A 17,862-nucleotide genomic window follows, 5' to 3' on the forward strand; every position below is an offset into this window, starting at 1 on the left:
CTCTTACAGAGCTGCAGCTGAACACGACAAGAAAGTTTTAATGCCCCTTGGTTTTGGTTGGTTGCTGTTCAGTTGAGTTGAAGCCTGATACTAACATGGAAAAATGTAAGAATCAAATGTTTTGGTCACTTCGCCATTATGTCTTTGAAAATTAGTTTGTCACCGAAGCACAATGAATCCTGGGATAGGTGAGCCTGAGAAGGATCCAGCTGTCAGAGTCTTCGCTGCTGACCCACAGCGCATCCTTCCACCAAATTTCATGATAATACATCTTGTAGTTTTTGCACAATCCTGCAAACTACACAAACAGACAGACTAACAAATATACATTATTCTCTCCATGAATGTCTGTGCAGTTAACAGATTTTATTTAACCTGAAGAATTGAGTCTATTATAAAGCTGCAGGAAGGTTGATTAAACATTAAGTTCCCTCACATATTTATTCAGATCGTAATCCTGCCCTCAGCGCAGCACGCTCTCACACTTTCATAAGCACTTTCTCAGGGTCTGAGAATCTCTACGATTTCTCATGTGTTTGCTCATTTGTCACTGTGTTGTTTGTAGCTTATCATCGCACAGCGTCAGGCAGAGCAGCGGAAATTTGTCAATGCCAAGTCTGAGTTACCTGCGAACGCAGAGAGAAACAACACGCAAGCCCTGCGGTGGTCCTGTGAGGATTAAAATACTGAGTCATATCCAATAGTTCCATGTTAGTATGGTTTTCAGGCATTGGCATGTTATCAAGTCAGAGATATCACAGAGATATCACAGTTTTCAGAAAAATCTGATTTTTCCAGTTGTAATTATGACTTGGAATGGAGCTGCAGTGATAAGCTGATCAACAGAAAACTAATCTGCAAATGTTTTACTCATCAAATAATCAAAAAGGTCCAATATTTGCTGGTTTCAGCTTCTCGTGCTTAGGGTTTGGATGTTTTTCTTTGTCATATCTGATAGTAATTTTATATTCCTGAATTTTGGTTTGGTGGCAAAGGCAAAACAATAACTTAAAGTAAAGATATCATTCTGAACCCAGAAGAACAAGAGGTGAAATGGTTTTTTAATAAAAACCTTTTATGTGTACACAGAGAGAGCAGTTACACACAAACACTCAGTAAATATATAATACCTCAGTAAATGTAATACCTTTGCTTTTTACATGAGTGGTCTTTACTTGTTTTTTACTGTCTAGTTGAATCAACTTACAAAACAGGTATAAAACTATGTTCTCTTGAGTAAACTGGACTGAATGAGAGCTCAACAGTTCACATGTACAGTAGAGCAGCACAACATCCAGCGTTGCATAGTTTCATGATTACAGATAAGTCATGCTCAAGCTGATCGGCTAGTCTGAATATTTTAGTGATGGGAATTTCAGCTGTTTGAAGGGAGCAGGGTCTTAAGGCTCTGTTTCTTTCCGAGAGATGTCCATCGCTCCTTTTTTTTAGGGGATCGTGGTTGCGAGGTTTACGGGGTAATAATCACTAGGATAATGATATGATAGGGTAAGATTTTAATCAGAGTCAAACTAATACATCCCACCAATTTGTGTATTGTAAATATCATTATATATTATATGCCATATCAAGTCGCCCCTCCACCTTTGCCCTTCTCAGCGACAGAAACCTTCTGTTCAGAGGGAAGTAGTGTGGATTTAGGGTAGCAAAATTTGGGCACAGCTATAAAAGGAACGGCTCAAGTATCCCACGACTCGGTTCCCTTCGTCCTTTCCAAAAAGCTGCTGAAAGGAATCGTATTGTTCGCAAACATCACAAGAATGTTTTTTTGGTTTAGTTTTTTTCAGTTCATTCGAAAAAAGTCTTTATTTGTTGTGCTTACTTAATTCATCAAAGGTAGTTAGTTTCCTAAAGTAAAGAGTAAACACAACTATTCAGACTAAATTGATTTGATAAACCTGCTAAATTTAGAAAAAGGCAATGTTACCAGATATTTTTCAATTGGAACAGCTTCACAAAATTAAATAAATACAAACAAGTTTAGAGGCTGAATAACAATAACATATTAATAACATATAACTTGTGACTGATAGTTATATTAACTTACCTTTTTCAAGGCAATCCCTTTCCTAGATATTCTTTAAGTAGGAGCCACTTGTCAGATTTGATAGTGTGACACTCGAACACACACATTATCTCTCTTATGCTCTTCTCTCTTGGTCTCATATTGGCAGAGATACAGGTTCAGAATATGTTTTCTCAGAAACTGTCGTCACAAACATTTCCCAGTACTAATAGTTCCGCCACATTAAGAGACAATGTAATGTGTGTTAACTTGTCCAGGCCAAAACATTCTGCTTCTGGCAGAACATCCTATCTCTCAAATATCAACAAACGCTTCCAGCCAGATGTTTTCTCACAAGACTCAGTGGGAGATGATTAAAAACACATCAGAATTGCAACTCCTCCACAATGTCACAAAAAAAGGCAAAACAAGACATTTGAGGACATCACACTGGGCTGTGGAATTATACTGCGTGTTTTTCCACTATTTTCAGATGTTGTATTGACAAAACGATCAATCAATCAATTAATTAATGAACATTATTTTCAGTTGCAGCCTATTCTTCTGGAGCTATTTTGCAGCTTAATTTGGAGGACTTGTTGGGTGAATGAGTCAGAAACTCATAGTTACATTAACTTAGATTGGACATAAAAAGGCACTTTACCTCAGGCCACACTTCCCGATTATAGACTGGAGCTTACTGCAGATATGACGGGGGAATCCGCTGTGTACAACAATAATTATTCATGATATAAACAATCAAATCAACGTGACCCGGACCTGTGTGAGCAGCAGAAAATTTATGGTTAGATAAGACCACAAAAAATTATTAATTCCATTTAAAATCTGTTGACGTTTTGGCTAAAATCAACACTTGCCAATAATTAGATGGTAGCCACCTTAGGTAAAAGAAGTGACAGAGGATGCTGCAGGAAGGACAGTGTGGACTGACTGCTACCTCCGGCAGCGCAATCCGCTGTAGCACAATGGCTGCGATTAGATCTATCTCTGCTCGTGGTTTTCACAATAAAACAGCAGGTAAACGCTGCAGTTAAAGTCTTGTTGTTCCTGGAACCAGTAAATTCTAGTATGTGAAGTGACCAGGAACCAAATGTCTTGGGGCTGCTTAATTATTTGTAAAGGGTTTTTAATGAGTTGCAGTAATGTATGAGTGGTGTGATGCTGCCTGAATGGATGATGTGATGGAAAGTTTGAGAATCCAGCACGATAAAGGGTGTGTGTGTGTGTGTGTGTGTGTGTGTGTGTGTGTGTGTGTGTGTGTGTGTGTGTGTGTGTGTGTGTGTGTGTGTGTGTGCAGATGATCTCCTCCTTGTCTTTCAGCATTTGAAATTACTTCATCATCTGACATCTGGAGCACGACATGAGAATTTTCACCTTCTAACTGACGAGAACATTCAGTTAGGTTTAAAACCGTATTTAGAGAAGTTACAACCTGGGGCATTTCAGCTGAACAGTCATTTCAACAAACACTGAGGTGGATTGTAGTCTGCTGGCTGTCGTGTCGGGCTTGTTGTCCCTCTCTGCCCTTTTGCACTAAACATGATTTGTGTGTCAGCACAAGACGTTACTATGATATTAGATGTTTCAACATGTCACCCGGACAAAGAACAAGATTGCGATCCTGAGGCGTGTCAAAATGTCATCCCGCTTCTTCTACGATCAGACCGAGGTGAGACAGAGCAGTGCCGAGTGCAGCCGGTGGCTTTTGTTTGCAAGATGGCAGAACGTGCTTCAGCCGCATCAGACAATAGGTATACTGTGAGATGACGGGAATGTTTGTCTCCGGTCAGGAATAACGTGCATGAGCAGGAAGGTAGACCCTGAGGATCTGGAGGAGATTTCAAACACCATCGCTTAGTTTTGAGGTTTCATTCATCGATGTGATGCAGCAACTTGATTTGTCAAATATTCAATTCACGGGATAGACCAAACATCTCAAGAAATGAGTTATTCAGCAAATTTACAATAATAAAAAAATTCATATTTTTATATTTCATATTATATATTATATTACAATATCGCCCAAGCCAATTGGACAACATGAGAATTAACAGACACAACAATATATTGGAACAATGAAAAACTAAATATTTGTGCCTCTTGAGAAAGAAAAACAAGGATATGGATTTGACAATCAAACCGGCCATCTCCGTTCCTCTCTCTCCACTACAACAGGAATTTGCATGACTGAACTGTGATGCTGCCATCAGTCCCAGGACGACACAACTAGCTGATGTGCAGCAACATTACAGCTTTCATTTGAATTAACAAATATAATATAATACTCAAAAATAGTTATTACTTGATCATGACAATAATTTGCAGGTTGCTCCATAATAGATCATTTGACACAGGGCTACAATATTACTATATAAACCATCTAGTCTCGGGTCATGGCATTGATATTACACTGATATATCCGCCCCCAGCTCTGAACAGGTCTGCATTGATGCTCAGTGTGTAAGCAAGACGACTGACTCAGAGTGTCTGACTGATTCAAAGAGACATGATGGGAACCTGTTCGAAGTAACACACACAAAAGATATGGTGCGTTTTACAAGTCAAATGACATAAAATCCATCCTTGTGTGTGCGTGTGTGTGTGTGTGTGTGTGTGTGTGTGTGTGTGTGTGTGTGTGTGTGTGTGTGTTTGTGTCTGAGTGCTTTAAGCAAATCAATTTTCTTTTTTCTCCTCGGTGGTTGATGTAAATGATCCCTACATGGAAGCAAACCTTGTTATGTTTTTTTTCTTCTCCTTTTCGATCTAACATGCACAGTGCAGCCACACACACACACAGACACAAACACACACACACACAACACACACACACACACACACACACACACACACACACACACACACACACACACACACACACACACACACACACACACGCACACACACACACTAGGTGAGTCACCTTATTACAATGTTCGTTCACAAACCGTTCTCTGTAGGCTATGAATCTTTTCAAATTATTCATCATTTTCATCTCTCATATGCAAAATCTTCAAGCTGCTGCTAATATCAAACAAATGAGAAATTCAACACTAACAAAACCTTGACACTCAAGGTTACAAGTGAATAAGAAATCCCACCTGACAGAGGAGTAGGAGCCACCAAGCTATTCCTTCCATTCTCATCTCTCGTTTTTCCTCATCCTTTCTCCTCTTTCCTTCGTCGTCCTTCCACCGCTGCATCTCTGTCTGTCTGCCCCCTCCTTCATGGTCACTCCTGCCTCCCTCCCTGGCCTCCTCCACTGACCCAGTCCTCTCTTCCCCTCTCTGAAATATTGATAATGGGCTCTCACTCAGTTTACGCTAGTCTTCCTCTCTCTTTCTCTCCTCTCCTCATGTTCCCATCTGGGCAAACCTGCAAACCAGACTCTGCGTTTATACACAGCCCTTGAAGTGTGCAAATGTGTACACCACTTTCTCATTGCATCATCCACCAGACAACTGCACTGAGGGTCTCAGAATCCAGCCCACCGATGGCAGACCCCTTGGACCATGCAACATGGGACACTGAGAATCATGATATGCCACTTTCTCAACTGCACTCCTAAGGAGGAGGCCCGGAGGAGGCCCAATCACGTGCCCATGAATATTTCACAGCACTCCTGTACTACTGACCCATCTTTAATGGCCAGCAGTGAGTGAGGCCCAGCACAGCAGCACATCAGACCCCTGTCCCTCAGTGATCAAATGGGCCTTGACAGCAGCAGCAGCAGCAGCAGCAGCAGCAGCAGCAGAGGAGCATGGGCACCTCCGCCGTCCCCATTGATCATGTATGTGCGCGTGTGCGTGCGAGGAGAGAGGGAGATAGAGAGTATGGGCGGGGTGCATCCTCATAGCCTATATCCATATCTTACCGTCAATCCTCCGGTTTCCTCCTCCTCCTCCTCCTCCTCCTCCTCCTCCTCCACCACCTCCTCCTCCTCCTCCTCCTCTTCGCTCACTGCGTCTCCCGCATTCCGTCTCTCCGCGCCCTCACGCACTGTACTCCCCGCGCTGTCTCTCTGCCCGACGCATGAAAATAATACTAATACTATATATGAGATATATTCAGAGGGGGTTGGGGGTTGGGGGGTGGGGGGGGTATTGATGGTGGGTGATACCTGCTGGGCTATAGAGCAGTCATTAGCGCGATGTGTCCAACAACAACTGGGCGTCCTCCTCCTCCTGTGATGGGCGCACGGTGCGGGGCTCCGCTCTGCTGGACCTCACACCCTCCCTCCGTCCGGCCGAGGCGCGTCGTCTTCCCCGCTGAGTGCTGTGTGACTGCGCGTCACGTTGGTATCATAATTCCCACGGGTTTTCATGCCCAGAGAGGATGCGGGGCGATCGGCCTTCTGCAGCTCCCGATGGACGGATGGAGGGAGGGAGGAAAATAGCGCGATCGCTGGGCGAAAACAATAATTAGACGCAGATTTTACGCACAGACCCTCCTCTGCCCGTAACGCTCCCGTCGATCCCTACAGTTCGGTTGTCATCGTTGATCATATGCGCCTCCGACGTCGCTCAATTACATCCTTGCATTTCATGGAAAATACCGTCGACGTGATAACAGCCGCTTTGCATATCCTTGAGGAATCGTGATGAGGCGCAGCAGCACATCAGGACGCAAATGCAGCTTTAAAAATACAAAAATAAAAAAGAGAAAGGAAGAGAAGGCAGGGATCGTGTTATAAAATGAAGCTGAGGTTTAAAAAAAAGGGGGCAGCTGGACGAGCAGAGAGAGAGATAAGGTTTCCTGCTCCTGGCCTCGCCTTGCATCCGTCCTTCTCCTCTTCTCTTGCCTCTCTCTCTCTCTCTCTCTCTCTCTCTCTCTCTCTCTCTCTCTCTCTCTCTCTCTCTCTCTCTCTCTCTCTCTCTCTCTCTCCAGCTTGTTGCGCGTTCTGCATTCGAGAGCGCGCAAACGCGTGTGCGCCTTTGTGTGTGCACGTGTGTGTTTGTGTGTGCGCGTGTGCAGAGACATGCAGAGAAAGAGAGAGAGGGGAGGGAGGGGGGGCTTCGACTATATTATCAAGGTTTTTCTTAGTGAGCAACAACAAGCTGCTGTGTTGGCAAAAGAGAAGGAGCAGGGGAGAAAACAGCAGCTCCTGTTCATTTAGCCCTTTGTCTCTTTTCACACATTTGACCTGCTCTGATTTAGGTTGAACACTCTCAGGTCTTCCATCACAGGAGCAGGGGAGAAGGGGAGTGTATTGTGCCGCCTGCAAGGGCAGCACACCCAGCAAGCACGGGCATTTGCAATATATCCTTTTCGAGCTTTGTTTGGAGCAGCTCTGACAGAAAATGTGGCCCTATTTGTCAGTCAGCCTACACACAGCATGCTTCGACATCAATCATCCCATCACTGTCATCTATGAAGCTCACCGAAACCCACCGATCAGCCAGTCACACCTCCATCACACCTGGTGACACGCTGGCTTCATCATCCGCCTGCCTGCACGTTGCGTTCTCACCCACATCTGCTTTACAACCATTACACTCATTACTCCAGCATTGTATATGCATCTTAGCAGGACTGGTATGTAGCATATAGTGTTCTTCAGGTTCAGATCACAACCTTCCCTCTGGCACTCTATCAGGAAATGAAGGTTACTTTAGGTTCAGGAGCAGGGCCACGCCTCACCTCTAATCCCCTGTCAAGCCCACATATACCCAGTCAACCCATCACCCTCCGTTTGTCTCAGATTCTTCGACCCACCCTTTCCCTTCCCTTCATCCATTCACCCCTTCTCTCATCCCTTCATCCTCCTTCCCTCATCGGTACTCTCATCCCTTCATCCTCCTTCTCTCATCCCTTCATCCTCCTTCCCTCATCAATACTCTCATCCCTACATCCTCCTTCTCTCATCCATACCCACATCCATTCGTCCTCCTTCCCTCATCCTCCTTCCCTCACCCCTACCCATATCCATTCATCGTCCTACCTCATCCTTTCCTCTGCTCATCCTTACCATTCATCTTCCTTCCCTCATCAATACTCTCTTCCCTTCATCCTCTTTCCGTCATCACCACCTACATCCATTCATTGTCCTTCCCTCATCCCTCATCCTTCTACCTCATCCCCATACCCACATCAATTCATCCTCCTTCCCTCATACCTACGCACATCCATAATAAGCTTGGGTGGAATGATTCCAGAGACGGAACCCTCCTTCACTGAGTGTCCCTCTGCCCGGTCACCAGTGCATCCTCCCAAACCCACCTGAGACGCATCTTCACCTCAACCACTTCCCTAAACGTCCTTTTTCCTCTGAACCAGACATTTAGACGTCCATTGAAACCTTTGAAAGACTCATTGCTGGGGCGTGGTCGTTACAAGTGAATATGTTGCTTATGAAGATTCTGACTGATCACATATAAAAGCATCATCAGTACAGTTTCCGTGTGCAGAAGTGTGCAAAGGCTAGACGCGGTCTGTGTTGCAAAAGACGATGAGTCACAGTTAGTTCAAGGAAATCACTGATTATGTATAAAAGCCAGTTTTTCCATCATTTCCCTTGCATCTCTTTGAATAGCTCTGATTGCTTCTTGTGTGCAGTCTGTAAAGTGCAGCTTGACTTTCAACAGCAAACACTCAATAAAACAAAATGATCTTAATGGTGCTGATTAATTCATTGATTTCAGATTGTGTGTGGTGTGTTTTGATTGGATGCCACAAATCATCATGTGAAAAAAAAAAGAAATAGATCAACTTTTATAAAAAGTACAAATAAGAGCCGTGTCTTGAAAAATGGAGAAATGGCCGCAATAGACTCCTGGGTGTAATAAAACAAGTCGTAATGGTTAGACTTGGCCCAGACATAACCTTGGCCTGCCTGTGTCCTGGGCTGAATTCAAAGACGTTCCGGATTCGAGCTGAGGTAGCAGCATTTATTGCTCCATCAGTGTGGTACATTACTTTTTATTGGTAGTCAGCGTGTCCACAGCCACTCATATGTGAGGTGTGTTAGCTGTCAGGACCAATCACAATTAACATCAGGTTATCTACTTTTTAATGAATGTCTGATTTTCCTTTGTGAAGAGGGTTTTGTTGCGTTACATTAGCAGCACCAGGAACGTTATAGTAACAAAGCTTATAATCATGGCAACTTTTCCAAAGTCCCGCCCTCTTGATCTTCTTCTCCATCACCATGACCCTCCTCCTCTTCCTCCTCCTTCCTCTTCTCCATCCACCTCCGCCTCTCCGCCTTCACCCCGACCTCTGCCCTTCTTCCTCTTCTTCTTTTTCTTCTTCTCATCTTCCACCTTGTATTTGAGTCTCCTCACAGGGTCGCTAAAGCTGCGCATGGACTTCCCCTCGAAGTCGTCACTGATCATGAAGTTCCTGTCGATGAGCTCCGCCGCCTCCTGCCAGTTGCGGTAGCAGTGTGAGCCGAGGCACAGGATCTCCTCCACTGCGTTGTTGGCGAGGATGGAGCAGTCAGGCCGCAGCACCACCACTGTGGGCAGCTCCTCCACATTAAACATGGCCTCCAGCTCCCTGTGGACACACACACACACATCCTGGCATACACATCGCCAAAGAGCTAATGGATTAAGGCAGCGTGGTATATTTGCATTGCAATCATCCATCAGCAGGTTGTGCACACAACTGACGGGCCAGTCTCACACACCTCCTGTAGGGGTCCTCATAGGCCAGGAACAGGCACTTCTTGGGCAGCTCTTTGAGGAAGCTCTCTTGCTTCTCCTCAGACTCGTCCAAACTGAAGGATGAAAGAAAAATCACTAGGAGATTTGGATGGGTTTTTAAAATTCACATTTAAAAATCTCTTTAAAGGTCAATGTCTTTATGTCTGTTCTGCTCTTATGAGGACATTTTGTTCTTTCAAAGTTATGAACAGATGAGAAGGCACGACTGAGAATGATGGAACAACATATCACATCCGAGGATATTCTGGCATCATTTGAGACAACTGATTAAGATTAGGGTTACACAAACACACCTACTGCATAAATGCATGACATTGCCAAAATAATTGTACACACACACACACACACACACACACACACACACACACACACACACACACACACACACACAAAGGATTTCATTTTATATAGGGGTTAGTGAACAATGTTAGGTTTTGGGAGTACAGAACATTAAAGCTAGGGTTGGTAATCCTGGAAAAGATGGCAAGAGCAGGCTACACAGCAACCGATACATCCCACCCCCTCCCATCATCCCTCTCGTTAAAGGTACACCCCCCCAAAACACATGGACGTGCTCTGCCTGACAACCACTCGAGGCCGAGATTTACGAGACTCACGTGCTACCTTGTGACTATTGTCTCTATGTTAGTGGTGTCTCCGGCTGAAGACTCCGGTCATGTGCAGTGAACCACAGGCAGGCTGGTCGGTTAGTGACAGACAGATGTGTCAGCCAATCATTTTATGTGTTCCGACTGAAATGATTGGTCGTGTTTATTACAGTCCTGCGAGGGCCACAGACGACTTTGCTTTTAATATCAGGATATGAAGAGCATTTCACCGAATAAGATAAAAACTGTCCAGAAACAACTTACAAGACTTGATCTTTAATCAATTTTAATATGTGTGTGTGTGTGTGATGTACCTGATGTATAGGAGAACCAGCTGAGCAGAGCGATCCACGTAGAATTCATCGGTCAACCGTTTGAAGAAGTTGCTGAGCGTGAGAGCAAACTGCTGGCAGCCATCACATGCAGCCGAGGCGAAGAAGAGCATCAGGATGCGGTTCTGCAGGCCCATGACGATCTCACACTCTGTGTCCAGCTCATCACGTTCCTTGTTGTTCTTCACCAGGACCCGATCGATGAACAGGTCCACCATGATGAAGGGCCAACAGAGATAAGGACTGAGGCTCGGGAGGCTTTAGGGGGAGATTCAAACAGAAAATAAACATCTTAATGTTCATTGGTTCATTAGGGAAATCAAACATGTCAGTGCATAACGACAGCATGTTTCCACTCAGTCATATTTACACACCTATCTATTAATCACATATAATCTTTCCCACTGTTCAATCGGATAATCCTCACAGTTGCTGACCTCGAACAAATATTATCTCCTCCTCAAGGCAGCAAATCCAAAAACGAGACCAGCATTAAATTAAAGTATTAAATTAATGCATTAAAGTCTTTGTTCTTCTCATCTCTTCTTGTGGCGCAATAGAGTCATTTCACTGCCTGTCAGTGTGAATCATACTCACTCATCGACTCACTCTCCTTCACCTTGATGCCAGTGGCTCTTCACTCCCTCCTCCGTCCTGTGTGTCGCTCACGCGCTCCACCTCCCTCTCCTCTGTCTGGGAGGGAGGGGTTTGAAAGACAAGGTGACGGAGGGACAAGGGATATGAAGTGATCACAGTCTGTGTGTGTGTGTGTGTGTGAGAGGGCAGTGACTAAGCAAGCATATACGTGTGAATGAAATCCACAGAGATAACAGAATAAAAAAAAGAAAAGAGCTAATGAAGTGAGCCACAGTGAGACCTTTATTATTCAGTAGGTAATAGAGGAGCAGAACTACAGGGAATATCGGGTTATATAGTTTAGCCATAAAGCCACGACAGTGACATACAGACACAGTTTGTGTTAGCAGCAAAGAGAATTTATTTCTCTTTTTCAAGAACAATACAACTTGTACTTATTTAACTATTTAGTACCAAAATAAAAAACTCGGGAGACAAACCATGATTAACAAAGAGTGGCAAAAGTAATAACGTGTTTAATCAAATATTAATGTGAGTTTTAAAACACCAGCAGGCACCAGCACCTATATTTAGTTTAAAGCTGCAATAAATTTTGTTTTGTTTTCCCACTTGTGGGCTTAAAAATGCTAAAACAGAAAATAAGCAGAGAAACACACAGTCGTTACATATTAAGACCAAGTGTTGGCAAACAGTTCTCAGTTTACACATCCAGCAGAGCTGCAGGAGCACAGAGCTGTGTATCGTCATCTGTACTTAAGGTGTTGTTTTCGAAACAGTTGCCTGACATATCTGGAGATGGAGTTATATGAGATGAGTTACCAGGTCTGAAAAGGAAAACAATTAAATAAAAATAATAGCTAAAATGAATGTGGAGAGCTGCATAGTTGAGTTGGTCTATGTGATTGCTTTCTCTCGACAAATATCAGTGCTTGTATGTACCGGGCATGTTGCACTCACTTCAGAAAAAAAATCAAATTTAAAATCTGCTCAATTAACGAGATTGTTATCTCAGAATTCTGATACATTTTTAATTGCATAAAAAAAATCAGCTCTTATTTTATGGAATTAATGAGATCGCAAAAAGTTCTCATTTAGTCTACTTGGAGCAAGCATATTCCACCTGAGTAGTGTGATCCAGTTTATTACCTCCTCCAAAAAGGTTGTGTTTCCACCCCTATGTTTGTTTTTTGTTTGTTGGTTTGTTTTCATCAAATTTTGGTGTGGATCTGGATCAGGGGCAGATCAAGAATATTTTTTTTACTTTCTTGCCAGATAGGGTGTTTTTCAACATTTTCAACCTTTCCCCAGAAAAGCTTTTAACACATGCACAACAAAACAGGAGGCTCTCTGCACAGACGCTTTCACAATGGAAACAGATCCTGGATTCAGGCGACGGGTGGAGCAGCTGGATGCAGCAGGCAGACGCAGGAAGTGACGTATTATCTCCGCTGCAGAGATCACATGATTTTCTTGACCATGGGCAAGACACCGGTGTCGGCTCTTATCCCCACAAACTCTCTGGACATCTTTGACGGTGTCTTCTATGTGTGTGACACCACTTTTTCACCGGGAGAGATATTTGTTTTCTTTTTCTCTTTTTCATCTTTGCGTCTGTTGCCTGTTAGAAGCGTCATCTACCCCCCACTTCATTCATTCAGAAAAACGGCAGCATATTTTTGCAAGAAATTTCATAGAGACAAGTTATGAACATGTGTGTTTGTGTGTTTGAAAACATTGACCGAATGACTGAAAACGTAACTGCAGACATTATAGGCAAATTGACAAGACTAAATTGGATCGTATTTTAGACACATCAATGATATAATGATCAGAATATGAAGAATACAATATGAAGCAGTAGAAACAGCAACATGGCTTATTTCTTAAGAGCGAGCAACTGGATCTTTTCCCTTTCAGCGTTGTGTGTGATCTGTACAACCACACTGTGACAGTATGTTCTACTGCTCAGTGGGCTTTTTAAAAATCCTGCTGTACGTGCTACTGCAGGCAGAGGAAATAATTCTTGAATTAGCTGCAGTATCAGTGGCTAAAAATGAATTACACAGGAAGCAGGACCTGAAGATGTGCTGTAGGACATTTACTAGAGAGGATCAACACAAAAGGTTTTGCTTTTTTCTATTTTTTTCTTTCACCCTCTCTCTTCATCTTCTCCTCCATGGTCCTTTATTTCCCTCCTTTCTCTCTTCACCCCACGCTTCATCCTTCTCTTCTTCCTCTTTATATCCGTCCTTGCCCTTGCCCCACAACTTCCACCATTTCTTTTTCCTCTTGTCGTCCTCTGTCTTGTACTTAAGTCTCCTCACGGGTTCGGTGGCACTACGCAGATTAAGGTTGTCAAACTCCTCGTTGAGCATGAAGCTTCTCTCGACGAGCTCCGCCGACTCCTGCCAGTTACTGAAGCAGTCAGAGCCGAAACGATATATGTCCTGCACGGCGTTCGGGGAGAGGACGGAGCCGTCGGGACGAAGGACCACGGCTGTTGGAACGTCCTTTACCTTGAACATGGCCTGCAGCTCCCTGAAACACAGACAAAGAAAGTGCATGCATTTCAGATGTAAACCGTTATAAAATGTCATTGTTCCATCTTGGCTAGGCAACTGACTTTTTTACATCCACCGAGGAAGTAAATGTTTTCATCTTGTTTATTTGTTTGTGAACGGGATTTCTTAAAAATTACTGGATTGATTTTCTTGGTGGAATAATGGGACGTGGACCTAAAAACAAACCATTACATTTTGGAGAAGATCTGGACAAAGGGGCGGATCCAGGAATTACTTAATCACTGTCTTTAACATGTAAAATAGGGCTTCTTTTTTGACATTTTCACATATTTCCCAGGAGATAGTTCAATAATCTTGATGGAAAACAACCAGGCATGTTTAGGAGACTGATATTGATGAGTGTGTACAATTTGGTGCAGCTTGATTGAATTTAAGGCAAGTTGGGCCTTGGCAGAGGTACATGCTCTATTGAGTGCCATTGTCATATTGAACTGAGTTTGGTAGGAAGCCTAATGCAACTTTGAAATACCACATCCACGCATAAGCATCCACCTACTTCCTGTACGGGTCCTCAAACGCCAGAAACAGAACCTTCTTGTGCATCTCTTTGAGGAGCCTCTCCTGCTGCTCCTCTGATCGGTCCATGCTGCAGAGAGAGAGGACATGGGAATGGAAACCTAATGAATTACAAAACAGTGCAATTACATCGCTGCATTAAAGAGATAAGAAAAAGAGAAGGAAAGACAGAGACCTGACGAAGATGAGTGCAAGCAGTTTGGGGTATTCGATGTAGGCCGGATCCTTCAGCCTCTTAAAAAACTCATTCAGAATAGGCACAAACTCCTGGCACTTTTTACACTCGGAGGAGGCAAAGAACAGCAGCACGATGCGGTTTTCCAGGATCCCGATGATTTCGCGCTCAGTGTTGAGTTCATCCTGGTCCCAGTTGTTCTCGACCAGAACTCGGTTCAGGAACAGGTCCACCATGATGACAGGAAAGCAGCGGGGAAGGGTAAAAGCCCTTTGTGGAGAGAAGAGGTGTTAAAATCTGGAAATACACATGTGCTACAGTAGAGCAGGGTAATGTTTATCATGACGAGTGCTGTTCATTGCCTGTGTCCATGTCTACGCCCAAAGGAAAGGTCTCAGATGCTCGTACACTGTTACTGATACGTATTTTCACCCTTGGGAGATGGACTAAAGTATTGACTTTCTATTTGGCCCATTTGGATCATACTTCAGACCGCACCCACCCATATCTGTTGTCACAAGAAACTACAGGTAGGACACCAAAATACAGCTTTTCAGTCTGGTGCTCTGTGTTACTCTTTAAAGTTTGGAAAACCCTCCTAAAAAAATCTATTTGAATTCAACACACAGCTAATCTGCTGCATTAGGACTGTGTCAGATGTGTCTGACAGTGATCAGGCAGCACAAGCAAACAAAACCCCTCCACTGTCATGAATTTGATTTAAATGATAAAAAAAACGATTGTGATCTTGGCAGCTTGAATTTAAATATTGTTAACTGTTAACAGAAGTGGGTAATTGTGAGTCTAGAAATGACTGATTGATAACGACACTTGCTTTTGACAATTTCCTTTTGGATGGAGGGAAAACATCAGTTCCATTGTGCTGTGATGCAGTCTGAGCATCATCTAATGGTCATTGTCATCACGGTGACAGTAACTTGACGGACTTGATATGTTTTCATTCTTGTGAAAAAAAAGGAGCAGGTTTTAAGACTTCCTGCGTGTTTGTAATACATATAGTCAGGACTTCCTTTGATCCTGATAAAATACAGTCATTTGCATGATCGTTTAGCTACGAGAAAGACACTCAAACACAAACAGCCCGCTCCTCTGAGGCCAACCCCCGCTCACCTCCGCTCAGGACCAATTCTGGACCTGGGGGCTACAGACCCTTTTCCATAGTTGCCCCCTCCCTCTAGAACTCTCTACCCACACAAATCAGAGTCTGCACCGAACTGTCCACCTTCTAAACACTACTTAAAAATGACGTGTATCTTATATTTCAATGTGTGACCATAATGTGAATGTTATATTTATAGGTTGTTTTCTTTCATCTGCTTTTATCTGCTCTTTTAAATCCTATGTAAAGTGCCATTGAGCATTGTTAAAAGCACTATACAAATGAAATGTGTTATTATTATAATCATAATAATAATAATATAATTATTATTATTATGATTATTAAGAAATAGCTCAAAAAATGCAACCATGTCTATATTTCAGTCAAAACATTTTGGCCTGATGTTCCCATTCACTGATGCTGCTCACTGACTCATTGATATTGCAGCCGACTGAAGGACATCCAGTTTATAGAATACACCAGTTTTTTCTTTTCTATACAAAAATAATCATAATCTAACAACAACACTGCAGCCCAGCAACAACCGGCTAACCGGGATGAATAAGGCTTTTATGAGACTGTGTTTTCCGAGAGGAGATTTATGGTTCGGACAAAAAAAACTGCATCTAAAATAAATTTCAGCTTTAGAAATAAAGTTCAGGCCTCAACAGCTGAGAAATGTGCTTTATCTGTCTCGGCCAGCCTGTATTTCACTGTCGCTGCAGTCGCTGCAGGCCGAGAATTGACAGCGATAACCTCACAAATTAGTTTTGGCTCTCTGGCTCTGAGCTGTGCCAGATCTATTTGAGACCGCAGCTCTGGACTGAAACTTCCAAGGCTGATGTCGGAGAAATATGTTTGAAATTGAGCAGCGCTTGGACCTTAACTGGAGAAAAAAAAAGAGAGGAGGATTTACTGTAAGACTTGGAAAGGTCAGTGATTAAATCCTACATTTGGAGACGTTATTTCACAATCATCCGCTTCACTTTTTGAAGCTGATCGATTGCACCAAATATATTTACGACCAACGCTGCCTTGTTTTGTTAGTGGCTAATTTAACAGCCCATCAATCTGTGCAGGTGCTGTGGCAGATGAATAGACCACAAATAATTTACCTCACCTTGAAACTCCTCAACTCCCACAGGTAAAGAAATATGTCCAGAGCTTCTTCTCTCTTTCAGGCCATTGCATTCTTTCTTTTCTTCTGCCGTCTTCCTTTGAGTACTTTAAAATGTGTTATTGAAGTGACACCTCTCACTGCCTCTTCACCACTGTCTCCGTGTTTTCTTCACTCTGTCATCCACTGAGGGAGATTATAGATCGCTGGAGGTGTGGCTGAGCTGTAACTCAGGGGCAGAGGTCGCTGCTCCTGTGTGTGTGTGTGTGTATGTGTCTGCAGGCCTTAAAACTGCAGCTCAACAGCAACAATCTTATTACTTAATGAGGAGAAGGGAGGGAGCGAAGGAAGGATGAAGAGGACAAATTGGATTGTGAAGCGAGGACAGACATGTAGGTCAAATGGAAGAACAACAACACAAGAAAGAGATATAAGAAGATGTGTTTTATGTGAGCTTCGAGGTAGCCCTCCTAACTTCTCCTGCACTAATGTTGCTAGTTGGAGTCTCGCTAATTGCTGATGTCGCTCTTCTAGCCCTCAGTGTGTGATAATGATTCCTTTGCATCCTGTTATCAAGGTGGTTTGACAGCCAGGATGCGGAGCATCAAGGAAATGAACTGAGAAAGTCGATAGTTTGAGTGGAGCCCGGTTCTAGTAAACCCCAGCAGGTCCAACTGTAGAGAAGTGGCAATTGATCTGCTGAGGCACTTGCAGAAAACACCAGGGTTAATCTCAGAGAGCGGTGAGGTAAATATAGAGGTGGGGAGGACAGAGAGATCTGAAGGGATTAGTCTGAGTCACACAGACTACACGTGGATGTGCGCGCACACACACACACACACACACAACCAACCATGAAACACAACACATACTGTGCATTACATAATTTGAGCAAACACACACCAGACATGCTTCTTTTTTTTTGCAATTCTAGCAGCTTAGCTGCATTGGAGGCAATTCAGTCTATTTGTAAAAACCATAGACTGTAAATAAAGATTGACGACATCACCCCCTGGTGGTCAGCTGCAGTACAGGTCATAAACCTGGCATTCTCCATGTTAGTGGATGGGACATGGACCAAATTAAAAAGTGAAAGTACTCGTCAAA

General features: G+C 43.4%; 3 protein-coding genes across 15 annotated transcripts in view; all 3 read right to left on the reverse strand.

Annotated features, from left to right (window-relative positions):
- LOC118118022 (adhesion G protein-coupled receptor L1) overlaps positions 1-6,906 on the reverse strand; it is a 29,924-nt gene extending 23,018 nt beyond the window's left edge. For 2 of the 8 annotated variants that reach the window (XM_035170827.2, XM_035170795.2), the window contains exon 1: positions 6,162-6,906. The gene's annotated coding sequence lies outside the window, so the exon portion shown is untranslated. Of the gene's footprint in view, positions 1-5,142; positions 5,272-5,915; positions 5,942-6,161 lie in introns of those variants that run through there. The other 6 variants (XM_035170837.2, XM_035170818.2, XM_047341989.1 and 3 more) reach the window with 4 other exon arrangements.
- A 2,008-nt stretch (positions 6,907-8,914) lies between these two features.
- On the reverse strand, positions 8,915-11,404 carry LOC118100871 (nucleoredoxin-like protein 1). 5 transcript variants are annotated; one of them, XM_035146389.2, is made up of 5 exons: positions 11,246-11,404; positions 11,086-11,107; positions 10,631-10,906; positions 9,672-9,761; positions 8,915-9,538 (listed from the first exon to the last, which is right to left on the reverse strand). In XM_035146389.2, exons 1-5 carry the CDS (start codon positions 11,247-11,249, stop codon positions 9,184-9,186), a joined length of 747 nt encoding a protein of 248 aa, XP_035002280.2. In that variant the 5' UTR covers positions 11,250-11,404; the 3' UTR covers positions 8,915-9,183. The 5 variants fall into 5 exon arrangements, with proteins under 5 accessions (XP_035002280.2, XP_035002306.2, XP_035002289.2 ...); XM_035146415.2 differs by having other exon boundaries at positions 11,023-11,107; XM_035146398.2 differs by lacking the exon at positions 11,086-11,107.
- A 100-nt stretch (positions 11,405-11,504) lies between these two features.
- Positions 11,505-17,216, reverse strand: LOC118100910 (nucleoredoxin-like protein 1). 2 transcript variants are annotated; one of them, XM_035146457.2, is made up of 4 exons: positions 16,754-17,216; positions 14,519-14,788; positions 14,324-14,413; positions 11,505-13,783 (listed from the first exon to the last, which is right to left on the reverse strand). In XM_035146457.2, the coding sequence occupies exons 2-4, from the start codon at positions 14,752-14,754 to the stop codon at positions 13,408-13,410; spliced, it is 702 nt and encodes a 233-aa protein (XP_035002348.1). In that variant the 5' UTR covers positions 14,755-14,788; positions 16,754-17,216; the 3' UTR covers positions 11,505-13,407. The 2 variants fall into 2 exon arrangements, with proteins under 2 accessions (XP_035002348.1, XP_035002338.1); XM_035146447.2 differs by having other exon boundaries at positions 16,759-17,190.
- Between the last annotated feature and the right edge of the window lie 646 nt (positions 17,217-17,862).

This window comes from Hippoglossus stenolepis, chromosome 2 (assembly GCF_022539355.2).
Source record: "Hippoglossus stenolepis isolate QCI-W04-F060 chromosome 2, HSTE1.2, whole genome shotgun sequence".
Lineage (NCBI taxonomy): Eukaryota > Metazoa > Chordata > Actinopteri > Pleuronectiformes > Pleuronectidae > Hippoglossus > Hippoglossus stenolepis.